Source organism: Anabrus simplex, chromosome 10 (genome assembly GCF_040414725.1).
Source record: "Anabrus simplex isolate iqAnaSimp1 chromosome 10, ASM4041472v1, whole genome shotgun sequence".
Lineage (NCBI taxonomy): Eukaryota > Metazoa > Arthropoda > Insecta > Orthoptera > Tettigoniidae > Anabrus > Anabrus simplex.
In genome coordinates this window covers 129730810-129746409 of record NC_090274.1, presented here as the reverse complement: position 1 = coordinate 129746409, position 15600 = coordinate 129730810, and the positions used below count along the sequence as shown (strand labels likewise).

General features: G+C 39.0%; 1 protein-coding gene across 2 annotated transcripts in view; it reads left to right on the top strand.

Moving 5' to 3' along the window:
• The window catches only part of Gli (carboxyl ester lipase-like protein Gli), a 191464-nt gene that overhangs the window by 90028 nt on the left and 85836 nt on the right, over positions 1 to 15600 (top strand). For both annotated transcript variants that reach the window (XM_067154886.2, XM_068229317.1), the window contains exon 6: positions 739 to 909. In XM_067154886.2, coding sequence (XP_067010987.2) covers positions 739 to 909 — 171 coding nt within the window. The remainder of the gene's footprint in view (positions 1 to 738; positions 910 to 15600) is intronic.

The window sequence follows — 15600 nt, the reverse complement described above, 5'->3', positions numbered from 1 at the left end:
AGTTCAGGGAGTCCACCAAGCCTGTGTCACATCAGTAAATGTGACATTCTGCATCATCATGTGCAATGTGAATCACATTACAAAGTAGATGTTTAGATGTTACATCAATAGAAAAAAAAAATCACATTACATAATTTAATGTGGTACAGAATACGTTCGCTGGTTTTATTTGAAACATAGACAAAATGACGTATTCATGTTCCCTATGGGAATCAACATCTATATCACAAGGGTTAGTGGGCCCCTGCTTGAGGGTGAGTGTCTCCTCTATGGCAAAATGCAGGGATGTGATAAGGAAGATGTACAGTCGTAATTCACTGCCATTTTTGTACTACAACTGATCCCACTAGAGCAGCTGTCTGTCATTTATGTGTTCCTGCAATCTGCAGGTAGACTCTTGTAACAGGGTTTATGACTAGCAGTACAGACTTCTTCAGTAATCGCCAAAACTGTTTCCACTCTTTGCAGCCAGTGCCGCATTCTCCTCCAAGTTTGACAAACTGTAATTAACAAACAGTACGAGTGTACTGGCTTACTATCCTCCTTATCATTGCCCCAGTCACCTTCCTGCGTTTTGCCGTAGAGGAGAGACTTGCCATGTACGTTACGATATTATATTTAATTGATTTCTAGATTAGGGAAAATATTGTGCCTTTCTCTTATTAGACACGCAATTTTTTAACTTTGTGGCTGAAGATCAATTGAATTTTTAATGAAGTGTGCATGTTGTGGTTGCAGAGCGGGTCGGCATTGGCAGATTGGGCCCTCGTCATCGACAGATACCGGGCCCAGAACACGAGCCGTGTCTTTGGGATGCACATGGGTTGCAACATCGAGTCATCGTGGCGGCTGATCGACTGTCTGAAGCAAGCACGTTCAGCGGCTGACCTGGGCAACTCAGAATTAGGGGTAAATCATCGTATTATTTACTGTTCTGTTCCTTCAGATTCACTCCTGAAGCAAATATTCATTCTGGTTAAAGTACATAGTGGAAGGCGGCTCCCTACTTGCGCCTACCTTTTACATGATATTATTATAGTGAAAATGTGAGTCAAATTATGACTAGAAGTTGATTTTAATGCACTTAATGGAAGAAGCAGGATGGAAATCAATGAAAGAGGAAGGTGTGCAAGTGGATTCTTTAAGAGTGTGGGAGGATTGATATAGAACAGGGATGTACCACAGAGATGTAAAGTGTAACCGGTTTCCAGCAGTTTCACGGTACACAGTTAAGTGAAGAGGAAAATAAATCAAATTACATGGCACTAAGAAACCTTAACACACAACAAACATCAGATGAACTGCGCCAGTACACAAATAAATATCAGGTTGGGCAGTGTGACGACTATAATTAAGGAACGTGGAATGGGTCTGGGAAACCTACCAAGGCCATAGAGCTACGAAAGTTGCGGGTTTCCAGAAAAGTCAACGGTGATCCCTTGATTCAAGATATTATTTTCCAGAATAAACATTACAAGGCAAATTCCAAACAAAATTCATCTATCCACAGCATCCAGTTCTACAGTTTACGAAATACTAATTAGATGTACTTAGGTCAAGAGATTAACTAAATATATCTTAGCATAATCAAAGTTCTACAATACAATATTGAGGGTAAGAGGAAAACCAGGAGACAAAATACAATATTAAAAGAAAGTTAACATGCTTTCTGCGAAATTGAGTGGCGAGTCTGGGCGAGTAGGGCAAACTCCTATGTGGAAATACAAGCGAACATCAAAAGTGAAGTAAATTGGAACTGAAATCGACAGTGCTTACCCCATGGTAACCCATCTCGGGAGCGAGGATTCGCCGACGTGCGTCTGATCGCTGGACTGACGAGAGAAGGAAATGGCAGTCTGGCCTCGGTGTGATTACCGAGTGACCAATCAGAGCACAGGAGCTTGCCTATCACCACCCAGATCCACCAATCAAAACTCTTTATGAAGTCGCGATGTTTTCACCATATTTCCAGAACCTAGACAGACACTAATCGCAAACTTTCCATCTTCCAGAATTAGTAAGTACATACTTCTAGAATTGACAGGGTCCAACATCCGCTGTTTCAAAAGTCCTACCAAATATTACAGAACAATCTAGTGGTTACTTGAGTAGCTAAATGGAATGTGTTGTGTTTGCGTCATCAGTCCATAGACTGGTTTGATGCAGCTCTCCATGCCACCCTATCCTGTGCTAACCTTTTCATTTCTACGTAACTATTGCATCCTACATCTGCTCTAATCTGTTTGTCATATTCATACCTTGGTCTACCCCTACCGTTCTTGCCAACTACACTTCCTTCAAAAACCAACTGAACAAGTCCTGGGTGTCTTAAGATGTGTCCTATCATTCTATCTCTTCTTCTCGTCAAATTTAGCCAAATCGATCTCCTCTCACCAATTCGATTCAGTATCTCTTCATTCGTGATTCGATCTATCCATCTCACCTTCAGCATTCTTCTGTAACACCACATTTCAAAAGCTTCTATTCTCTTACATTCTGAGCTAGTTATCGTCCATGTTTCACTTCCATACAATGCCACGCTCCACACGAAAGTCTTCAAAAACATCTTTCTAATTCCGATATCAGTGTTTGAAGTGAGCAAATTTCTTTTCTTAAGAAAGCTCTTCCTTGCTTGTGCTAGTCTGCATTTTATGTCCTCCTTACTTCTGCCATCATTAGTTATTTTACTACCCAAGTAACAATATTCATCTACTTCCTTTAAGACTTCGTTTCCTAATCTAATATTTCCTACATCACCTGCCTTCGTTCGACTGCACTCCATTACTTTTGTTTTGGACTTATTTATTTTCATCTTGTACTCCTTACCTAAGACTTCATCCATACCATTCAGCAACTTCTCGAGATTCTGCAGTCTCAGATAAAATAACAATATCATCGGCAAATCTCAAGGTTTTGATTTCCTCCCCTTGGACTGTGATTCCCTTTCCAAATTTCTTTTTGATTTCCTTTACTGCCTGTTCTATGTAAACATTGAAAAGGAGAGGGGTCACACTGCAGCCCTCCTTTCTGGATTGCTGCTTCTTTTTCAAAGCCCTCGATCCTTATCACTGCAGACTGATTTTTATACAGGTTGTAGATAATTCTTCGTTCTCGGTATCTGATCCCTTTCATCTTCAGAATCTTAAATAGCCTGGTCCAATCAACATTATCGAATGCCTTTTCTAGATCTATGAATGCCATGTACGTGGGCTTGTCCTTCCTGATTCGATCCTCTAAGATCAGACGTAAAGTCAGGATAGCTTCACATGTTCCTACATTTCTTCTGAAGCCAAATTGATCTTCCCCCAACTCAGCTTCAACTTGTTTTTCCATTCTTCTGTAAATAATACATGTTAAAATTTTGCAGGCATGAGATACTAAACTAATGGTGCGGTAGTTTTCACACCTGTCAGCACCGGATTTCTTGGGAATAGGTATAACAACATTCTGCCGAAAATCGGATGGGACTTCTCCTGTCTCAAACATCCTGCACACTAAATGAAATAATCTTGCCATGCTGGTTTCTCCTAAGGCAGTCAGTAATTCAGAGGGAATGTCATCAATTCCAGGTGCCTTGTTCCTATTGAGGTCACTCACAGCTCTATCAAACTTTGACCTCAAAATTGGATCTCCCATTTCATCAGCATCAACAGCCTCTTCAAGTTCCAGAACCAAATTATCTACATCGTTACCTTGATACAACTGTTGGATATGCTCCTGCCATCTTTCTGCTTTGTCTTCTTTCCCTAGAAGTGGCTTTCCATCTGAGCTCTTAATATTCATACACCTAGATTTCCTTTCTCCAAAGGTTTCCTTGATTTTCCTGTATGCAGCATCTACCTTACCCAGGACCATACGGCCTTCGACATCCTTGCACTTCTCCTTCAGCCATTCTTCCTTAGCTACCTTGCACTTTCTATCCACTTCATTCTTTAATCGCCTGTATTCTTTTCTGCCCTCTTCATTTCTAGCATTCTTGTATTTTCGTCGTTCATCAATCAGGTATCTCCTGAGTTATCCACTGATTCTTAGTTGATCTTTTCTTCCTTCCTAACATTTCTTAGCAGCCCTACTGACTTCATTTTTCATGATTCTCCACTCTTCCTCTACTGTGTTTCCTTCAGCCTTTTCATTTAGTCCTTGTGCAACATGTTCCTTGAAACAATCCCTCACACTCTTTTCTTTCAACTTGTCTAGATCCCATCTTTTTGCATTCTTTCTCTCACAACATAAGGAAAATGTCAAGAGTGTTAGCACGACCAGGGATAAAATAAGTAAAGAACTAGTTACGATTATCCCAATCAAAAGGTCGTCGCACACTGTGGAAGCTCTGGACACAAGAGGTCTAGCGAATCATCTTAAAATAAGCTTACTTAATTAATTGGCTGAAATAATAACTCAAAATAAATTGATCAAACCAAATTTAATTAGGAAAATAATTTTAAAAAAAAATTTTCGACCTCAAACAAAATAACAAATGAATTACCACCGCACAATGAACGTGCACACCATTCAGAAAAATTAATTAAGGATATTAATTGAAAATAAATTATTTTAACACTGACTCAAATTGCCAGGATGCAGTAAATGTTTTGAAAATAAACAAACGTAGGCCAATAGAAGATTTAAAATCTTAAGACAACTATTTTTGAAAGAAGCTTGAAAAGTTTCCTAATGAAATTCTCGGTCACTCCAGGCCTCCATTTAAAATTAATCAAATCGAAGAAAAGGCATGACTTCATTTAATACAAGAAATTATTCGAAACATGGGCATAAATCCAAAATTAGGATTAATAACCCAAATACTCTCCAATGAACGGTAGCTTAAACCAAATGAATTAATCAAACTCAACGAAAAACATTCCACACGCACAAGGATCTACACCAAAAATCAGCTGAAAAAATAAGTTACCAATAATACGACGATCCTCAAATGTCAATGTCAACACGGCATGGCCACGGTAAGTTTGCATTCTGTTACACAGATGTAACAGATGACGAGCACCGAAATCAAAGCAAGCACTTGAAGTACCGAGGAAGTCATTAGAAGTCCTACATTAAAGTCCCACAGATTCTCTTTTAGTAGCCCGACATTCGCTTGAAAATATGATAATAAAAAAATAACTCGTTTTGGTGCACCAAACTAAAATTAATTGAAGTCAAGAAGGTAAACAAATGCCAACATGATTATTACAACACTGAAGCCTAAAACAAATATTATCATGTTACAAGATTTTTGTGAAGACCTGTTTTAGGAAGTTAATTTCTTTTAAAAACACATGCCCAATTTCACATACGAATTTAAATATCTCCGCGTATTAACACAATTATCTAATCCATTCCTTGGTCGCTTAGTTCACTACAAGGATGGATGCACCTTACTTAGGAGGTCGAAGAAAACAAATATACAACTAAAAAATTCAGAAGGATAACCAAATATTCAGGCCTATCGCCCAGATGGACAATCCATCACCCATGGTCTAGTTTCTCCACCATCTCCTCTTCTTGCATCTTGATTTACTACTCTTCTTAAAGCACAATCAGTAGAGAATAGGTTCCTCCGTCTTCAAACTACAAATCAATAATCGGAACAACTGCTATCTGCATTGTCGACAGACTACGACAGAGAAAGCTTCACATCTAGCGCCCAGATAGCACCACAACTAGCTACCTCGCTGCTTAAATTCCAAGTCGACCGCTAGATAGCACACCATCATCAATTATAGAAGTCCATGGAATTCTGAAGTTTGAATACACGGTGGGCCAGACAAGAAAATAGACACATAACCAAATGCATCGTACCATCGCGAAGAATAATTTTAAATCCATTACAGCCTCCCCCCCGAAACCATCAACTTGGGGTGGGGTATAACAAGCAGTCATAGATAAAAACCATCAGTTGTCTCAAGAATATATGTAAGAAAAGTTCCATCTTGAATAATTTAACATAAACACTTCTCCAGGAGAGCAGAGGTATACTTGGGTGATGTATAACAGGGATACAGACCACACGCAGTTGTTTAGTGTTCAATTAAGTCCAGTTTTCACGCGCAATATCATCAGCACGCCAGTTTTCCTTGAAATGTGCAGATAATACCGAGGTTTCCAAGGTAATCGAACTTCGCATAATCACAATAAATTTTCAGAGGTACAACCTACACAATAAGACAGGTCTTACAATGTTTTAAACATAACAAAATTCTCTTTTGAAATTGATTCCGGGCTACAATAATAGGGGAAGACAAGACTTCATGAGTGATAACCAAATTACCACATAAATATCCCCCAAAAGGAAACACAAGAAGAAGAAGGAAAATAGAAAAATAATTAGGAAAACATAAGCCTCCACGAGAAGCAAGTCAGTGCAACAAACATTAGATAATTCTTTAAGTAACTTATCGCACTAATCACTTTATCATCAGTTTCCTCCAATCAGTACAGAATACAACTGCAAGAGGCATAAACAGAGTATCAAATCACTCACGCTAAATTACCACATCAAGCTAATAGTAGCGAATAAATCAATACATGAATAAAGATAAAATTTTAACAGACATATCTGTGAAATCATAACCCCCCAATCAATAGATGATAAAGCCTTTCTTTTTAAATTTTCAAATCATTTCTTGGCTTAAATTAATATTCCATTCTCACAGCTTCAACTTCCATAGGCTTACTACACATATACTCGTTCCAAGCAGAAGGTGAAACAAGAAACAATAAATAGAAGAATCTGAATAACACGTTTGGAACAATAAGCAAAGCTAGCGTAGAAGATATGAATGTTTAGAGCCAAGGGTAAAAGGTTAATTACAGTTGGAGACAAATGTATAATTCAGATGAAGGGTACGCGTAAGGTGGGTCATCAACAACCGAACTATCAGCAATTACCAGGCAATCACACACAATATCAACACTTACACCGGGATAGAAAATGACCAGGAGAAACACCGGAGACAAACTAGCCTGAAATCACATAGTCCTACTACAAGCTCCCATATGCAGGTAGAGGATCGATGACTGCAATACCGACTGTACAAGGAGAATAATCCCATACTTATTCTTCTACATCACAGAACGATAAGTTACGATACCAACGACACTAATCCAGGAAAGGCTCCATTTTTAAAAAAATGCGCTAGACAGGCAGGTTAATCTAAATGAAAATTAAGATCGTAGGATTAACAAGATGACTTCAGAAGAACGGGTTATGGCAGAGAATATAAGAAGTTGAAACACAAGTCAGGTCACAGACCCGAAATAAACACATAGTTAAGAATTTTTCCCAAAATGAGTTGTAGATACATAAAATGAGTTTTCACCAAATCCACCATTGACACCAAGAGAAAAATAAAAAGGCAATGTACAACCTCCTCAAGGTGTCCATACTACAAGAACCCACATAATAAGTAACTCAAATAACAACAATACATCACCACTCAAATGACCACCAGTGCCGATGTGTCAGCCTCGAAGGTAAAGGACATACAAATCCTCGACACCATCTCACAAATCACAGAGTGCCCACCCCAATATCATCACAACAACAGCAATAACACCATCATGACTTCAGAGGAACACAGTCACCTCTCAACGAAACCATAATGCCACCCCAACATAATTCCCAAAATCAAACCCATAATACCAAACTTCACCGATACACAAGGATCAGAAACCATACCCTAAGGTCAAAAGGAGGTACACTCCTTAGGTCATGAATCCTTTAACCATCTCAACATCACCTCACAATAACGGACGGAAGAAGTAAAACTCTAAGTACATTACATGAACCTACAACTCAAATTAAACAACATTTTCAATAAAACAAGTCCCAATTTCCCCCAAAACCTCCTTAGGAAATAACGATAACAGCGATGAATTGGCAGGGTACCAGATCACCTTACAACGCGAAGTCCACACGAATATTCAATATTTCCATAGGATGAACTCACTTAACCCAACTTTCCTTACACTTCCCCTTTGAAGATGGCAAGAACACCTAACAGTAGAACATAGTTGACAGACCAGAACATAAAATAATTTTTCAACTGCCACAGGTTCAACTTTCCTCCACAACTACATCACCAAGTTGAATAAGAAGAAGGACAAGCAATCGATCCACAATTAATAATTATGTTTCAAATAATCTAGAACTAGATATCAAACAAGCAAAATCCAAGATAGAAATGGTAACAATTCATAGCGAGGCAAAATAGCCACGATCAGTTGGAGACCTCTAGTACTAATAGATGAAGAGAGCTCAATAAGTTTGTCATCACAACAGATCAACAATTAATGCCAAGCTATCAAACATCAGATCAAACAGCATAGAATTAGAGATAGCAGAAACTCAGGAGGGAACATAATCTAGAATCAGGTAACTAGCCTACTTCACAGAAACACAGATACAATTCATCCCACCATGGAACATCCAACCAATTAAAAAGGGCAAATTAAATCCTTCGATTAGAAGAACCAACAGGGAAATAACGAGCAAGAACCCAAACTACATATACCACAGTTGTCCTTTACAGAACCTCGGCATTACCCGGTCTATAAATAGGTGATGTCAAGATCACACTGTCGCTCCACGGCAAAACAGGTACCTCCCCCAATATTCCCCAGGGGACGAGGTAAATAAAATATAAGTAGCGGAATAGAAGTCGAGTCGATGGAAATGCTCAAGAATTCTTGAAAAGACAGTTACACCGCAAATGGCCCCCATAAACCATCATTAGTAGGATTCCAGTACCAGTTAGAGGATTTGTTATTTAGTCCCATACCCAAATATCAAATCCAATAACACGGCAAGATGACAACAACCATGTCAAGAGACATAGTAAGAACCACTGAGAGAAAATGCCATTGAGTGGCAGGTAAACATAAAATGGGCTTTACAGGAAAAGGTTAAACACCAGAGGACGTCAGATAAACAGGTAATGCATGAAGAGAGGAAGGAAGGAACCAGATCACATGACTCAGATACATTACTCACAACCAATCAACACATTACAAGTAAGAGGGCTTCCGACCATCAGAAATAGCAGAACACATGCAAGAAATAATAAGGACTGGGAAAACCAGTAAAAACACTAAGGTTTAGGTACGAGACCAACAAGTCAACCCAATCAGATACTGATCCACATGGCTCAATCATGATGGTAACTGCCCAATAAACAGTTGACACAAGGAGTAACCAAAACATTAACCAGGTCAGTACAATATCATATCCAATTCCACACAAGGGCGAAAACATATCACTAATTGATTGTGACATAACCCAGACCAAATCACAACAGAGTGGACACATATAACGGCACACATCAAGCTCACTACAGATTAGAAGTAGGTAAATTAAACCCAATTTAAGAAATAACCTAATAAGTCAGATGAGATTCATTAATTTCAGAATAAAACACACCAAAGCGCACAGCTACATCACTGATTAAATAATTTTTCAAGAAACCATGATGTGCACGCCCGATCATTAAATACTAACAATCAAGGTACAGTACCAACATGAAAATAACAGAGGTTAGTAAAAGGTAATAAGGCCAAATAAATATATACCATCATCAATGTCAAGGTAACAGACCTCAGCTAATAATAATGAAAAAGCGCAACACATCACAGCACACCATTCCACACCTAACGTTTTACTCAAGTAAACAGAGATAGAAGGCCATGCTCAGAGGTTAGGTTGAATTTTTCCTCAGGTGCTCCATAGATCCATAAGCATACCCCTTATTGCATGAAGAAGAGATAACACGATGAGTAGTAAAATTATTAGCCCTACACGAAACAGAGGGAGGAGGATACCAGGAGTGCCGAGACTCATCACCATGTTTTACATCCTCGGCCAAAATACATGCTTCCTCAAGCTCAGCAAAATTACTCGGACACTTAGCCAAGGATAAAAAGGACCGATATTGAGGAGTAATGCCTTTGATTATACGAGCTACCATCTCTTCTTCCGGTACCATGATTTTAAAAACCTCGCAATAAAATTTCAAATCCAAGACATAGGCCAATAGATTTTCATGCAAGAACTGCGTCCTATAACAATGTTTTGGAACCAGACTTAGTAACGCAAGGGACGGAATAAATCTTGCCAAGATCAACTCGTGAAATTCATTTACACTTAAATTACTGCTAATAGCCTTAGAAATTTCTCTTTTAAGAACACCTTGACAGTTGGGAAATAACACACTAAAAATTCCCAGGGCATCCATGCAATACACATTAGCCGACTCAGATAACTCTACTAGAAACCGCAGGAATCTGATGGTTTCGTCAATGGAATCTACAGAAAAGGTCATTACATTTTTGAAAAGATCCTTAATAGAATTAGGAGCCGAACATGACCTAATCAACAAATTCTCAACCGCAGGACTAAGTCCGCAGCAATGAGATAAGGATGGATAATTGACGGTCTGAGAAGTAATTAACTCATTAGTGGCACCAAGGTTGTTACCTTCATTAGTTTCAATCTCATCACTTAATGATAACTGACCAACCTTCTTCATATTAATCATAAAATCGAGTTCAACCGAAACATTAATTACTGAAGTTAATAACGAAGTACATTGAGACATCAATTCACCTTCAGGTCCAAGAGAAATCAAATCTTGCACCCTGTTAATAAAGTGATTGGTACGAGCTTTTAATCTTCTCAATTGGTAATCTGATGGATTACACTCTTTTAACTGTTTTACAAACACTAATAATTCGTTAATAGAACTGGACATTGCCTGCACTGACCTACCCAAGTCGATGCTCATGTTACCTGGATCTACAGGGGAATCAAGGCAGGCCAGAAGCAAGTTAACATCGCCTTCCATAGAACCAGTGGACACCAAACCCCGAATATCGAGCTCGTACAACAGCTCACCCTTCCTCAGCATTCTTGGCAACAACACGGCACGTGCACTCATTTTGATATGAAACAGAAAACGCCAAGGTTAGCACTCCACACAAGCCTGTCTTTCCCTTCACAAGTTTAGTTAACTAGTCTCAATTGATTTATTATTTCAGCCAAGGTGATATCAACGGCCTGACAACATAGCCAACGGTTACAATAAACAAGAAAGAAAAATATGCTTCCACAAGATATCAGAACGTAGCTGTACAGAAAACTACACAATCTGATACCAACACAAATAATGAGAATAACAGAACGTAGTTGCAAAGGCAACCACGCAATCTGCTACCAAACACACTCTCACAACATAAGGAAAATGTCAAGAGTGTTAGCACGACCAGGGATAAAATAAGTAAAGAACTACTTACGATTATCCCAATCAAAAGGTCGTCGCACACTGTGGAAGCTCTGGACACAAGAGGTCTAGCGAATCATCTTAAAATAAGCTTACTTAATTAATTGGCTGAAATAATAACTCAAAATAAATTGATCAAACCAAATTTAATTAGGAAAATAATTTTAAAAAAAAATTTTCGACCTCAAACAAAATAACAAATGAATTACCACCGCACAATGAACGTGCACACCATTCAGAAAAATTAATTAAGGATATTAATTGAAAATAAATTATTTTAACACTGACTCAAATTGCCAGGATGCAGTAAATGTTTTGAAAATAAACAAACGTAGGCCAATAGAAGATTTAAAATCTTAAGACAACTATTTTTGAAAGAAGCTTGAAAAGTTTCCTAATGAAATTCTCGGTCACTCCAGGCCTCCATTTAAAATTAATCAAATCGAAGAAAAGGCATGACTTCATTTAATACAAGAAATTATTCGAAACATGGGCATAAATCCAAAATTAGGATTAATAACCCAAATACTCTCCAATGAACGGTAGCTTAAACCAAATGAATTAATCAAACTCAACGAAAAACATTCCACACGCACAAGGATCTACACCAAAAATCAGCTGAAAAAATAAGTTACCAATAATACGACGATCCTCAAATGTCAATGTCAACACGGCATGGCCACGGTAAGTTTGCATTCTGTTACACAGATGTAACAGATGACGAGCACCGAAATCAAAGCAAGCACTTGAAGTACCGAGGAAGTCATTAGAAGTCCTACATTAAAGTCCCACAGATTCTCTTTTAGTAGCCCGACATTCGCTTGAAAATATGATAATAAAAAAATAACTCGTTTTGGTGCACCAAACTAAAATTAATTGAAGTCAAGAAGGTAAACAAATGCCAACATGATTATTACAACACTGAAGCCTAAAACAAATATTATCATGTTACAAGATTTTTGTGAAGACCTGTTTTAGGAAGTTAATTTCTTTTAAAAACACATGCCCAATTTCACATACGAATTTAAATATCTCCGCGTATTAACACAATTATCTAATCCATTCCTTGGTCGCTTAGTTCACTACAAGGATGGATGCACCTTACTTAGGAGGTCGAAGAAAACAAATATACAACTAAAAAATTCAGAAGGATAACCAAATATTCAGGCCTATCGCCCAGATGGACAATCCATCACCCATGGTCTAGTTTCTCCACCATCTCCTCTTCTTGCATCTTGATTTACTACTCTTCTTAAAGCACAATCAGTAGAGAATAGGTTCCTCCGTCTTCAAACTACAAATCAATAATCGGAACAACTGCTATCTGCATTGTCGACAGACTACGACAGAGAAAGCTTCACATCTAGCGCCCAGATAGCACCACAACTAGCTACCTCGCTGCTTAAATTCCAAGTCGACCGCTAGATAGCACACCATCATCAATTATAGAAGTCCATGGAATTCTGAAGTTTGAATACACGGTGGGCCAGACAAGAAAATAGACACATAACCAAATGCATCGTACCATCGCGAAGAATAATTTTAAATCCATTACACTTTCCTTTCTTCAATTTCTTCAACTTCAGATGGCATTTCATGACCAACAAGTTGTGGTCAGAGTCCACGTCTGCTCCTGGGAAAGTTTTGCAATCCAACACCTGGTTTCTGAATCTCTGCCTAATCATAATGAAGTCTCTTTGATACCTTCCAATGTCTCCAGGTCTCATCCACGTATACAGCCGTCGTTTGTGGTGTTTGAACCAAGTATTGGCAAGGACTAAATTATGATCAATGCAGAATTCAACCAGCCGACTTCCTCTTTCGTTCCTTTGTCCCAATCCAAATTCTCCTACTGTGCTACCTTCTCTTCCTTGGCCTACCACTGCATTCCAGTCTCCCATCACAATTAGATTCTCGTCACCTTTTACATATTGTATTAAATCTTCTATCTCCTCATATATTCTTTCAATTTCTTCATCATCCGCTGAACTAGTAGGCATATAGACCTGCACTATTGTGGTGGGCATTGGTTAGGTGTCTATCTTGACGACCATAATTCTTTCACTATGCTGGTCGTAGTAGCTTATCCGCTGCCCTATTTTCTTATTCATTATTAAACCAACTCCTGCATTTCCCCTGTTTGATTTTGTGTTGATAATTCAGTAGTCGCCTGACCAAAAATCCTGTTCTTCCTGCCAACGTACTTCACTTATACCAACTACATCTAACTTTAGCCTATCCATCTCCCTTTTCAGATTCTCTAACCTACCACAATGATTCAAACTTCTAACATTCCACGCTCCGACTCGCAGAATGTCAGTATCCATCTTCCTGATGATCGCCCCCTCTCGTGTAGTCCCCACCCGGAGATCCGAATGGGGGACTAGTTTACCTCCGGAATATTTTACCTAGGAGGAAGCCATCATCAGTACATCCTTCATACAGAGAGAGCTGCATGTCCTCGGGAGGTAGTTACGGCTGTAGTTTCCCGTTGCTTTCAGCCGTGTAGCAGTATCAACACAGCTAAGCCATGTTGAGTATTATTACAAGGCCGTATCAGTCAATCATCTAGACTGCCGCCTTTGTAACTACCGAAAGGCTGCTACCCCCCTTTCGATGAACCATTCGTTAGTCTGGTCTCTCAACAGATACCCATCCGATATGGTTGCACCTGCGGCTCGGCTGTCTGCGTCATTGGGACACGCAAGCCTCCCCACCGCGCCAAGGTTACATGGTTCGCAGAGGAGGAATACGAATAAAATATTCTACCACAACATTCCACATCATACAGTAAACATCTGCACAGGCCTCATAAAGGAATTATCTACAAGACTTATTTTGTGCCTGTTTTGATGTATGGCTCAGAAACGAGGGTGATAATGGATGTCAAGTGGTTTCAAGAGAGTTCGGGAGATGGTAAAGGAGGTACCTCTATAGGAAAAGATAGAAAACTTCAATAAAAAGTCCATGGGAACACATAGAGTGGAACCTCGATTATTCGTTCCCAGAAACTGCGTTTTCCCGGATTATGCTTTCAAATTATGTGGCCCCGCGAGCATCGTAATTAAATCACATTGTAAAAATCCCGCATTTTTCCGTTCCTCGAAGAAATGATTTCCCGAATCAACCGTCCAGAAATTTCAGTCCCATGGACGTTAAATCCTCGATCAAGCGTTTTTCAATAAACTGTACCTCACGAAAGAATGGCTATGGCATACTTATGCATCTTGGCGTTAACGCCCCGTCATTGCGATAATTAGAGCAAGTACTGTACTGGAACTTGCATAAGGGACCATCTTAGCATCGCATTCAAGTGGTATTGTTTAGAGAATGTTGGAAATCATAACGCAGTGAGTGACCACAACAACTGTAAGGAGACACAGCGCATTTCGACAGCTGTACTTGAAGACGGAACGAGTTTCGTCAAATGTTTGCACTTATAAAATGTCCACATTATGTCCAGGGTTAGATGTTCATATTTTACTTCTTTCGATTGTATTGCCGAACAGGTTTTCGGCACTTTCCTCAGGGCACTGTATAGCAACTGGGCTGTCAGGCAGGAATCGAAACTGCTCCTTCTTAACACAAATCTAGTACGCGATTATGTTATCGAGACTAGAACAGATGTTGCCCCTTATTGTGCACAAACCTTTTCTTGAGCCCGAGTTCCCATTCAGCACTGTGGAGCTCAGGGATCAAGAAAAGGTTCACGTACTATACATTTAAAAAAGCCATGGTAGGTCTTGGGATTGCCTATTACTGTTTCGGTCCTAATGTAAGACTGGAAATGTTACGTTTTCGTGTTAAAATGCCAGAAACCGCAGTCGTTTGATTTGCACACGTTACATTTAAATGGTTTGTATCATTTCCAACTCGTACTGACATGTGCAGCGAGCGCCCTTTCCAGCTGAGCTCATTGTCACGAATAACTGTAATTTCTGAAGTTTTCATTATTTTTTTTCTCTTTCGAATTTCATTGGATTAGTGACGGGCAGAATTGAATACAATGCATTTGGAAACTTTTGAGAATCGATACTCACATATGAAACCATGTTGTCGAGTTCAACATAAACTTAAAAAGGCGATGTAGGCCTAATTTATGCGGTACAAGATTTCCAGAAACTGACTACGAACAGTATACCGGAGACCAAATTACAGTGGAAGATTAAGAAAAGAAGGGATTTCGCCATTATGTTGGGCGCTTTTGTATCTAATGTGCTTTATTTTATTGGATGAGAGAACCTGTGGTCGATTGTCTTGGCGTTATTAGATTTTTTGAAGAGTTGGCTAATCAAAGTTCCTGAACTGAAAGAAGTTTTTGTGG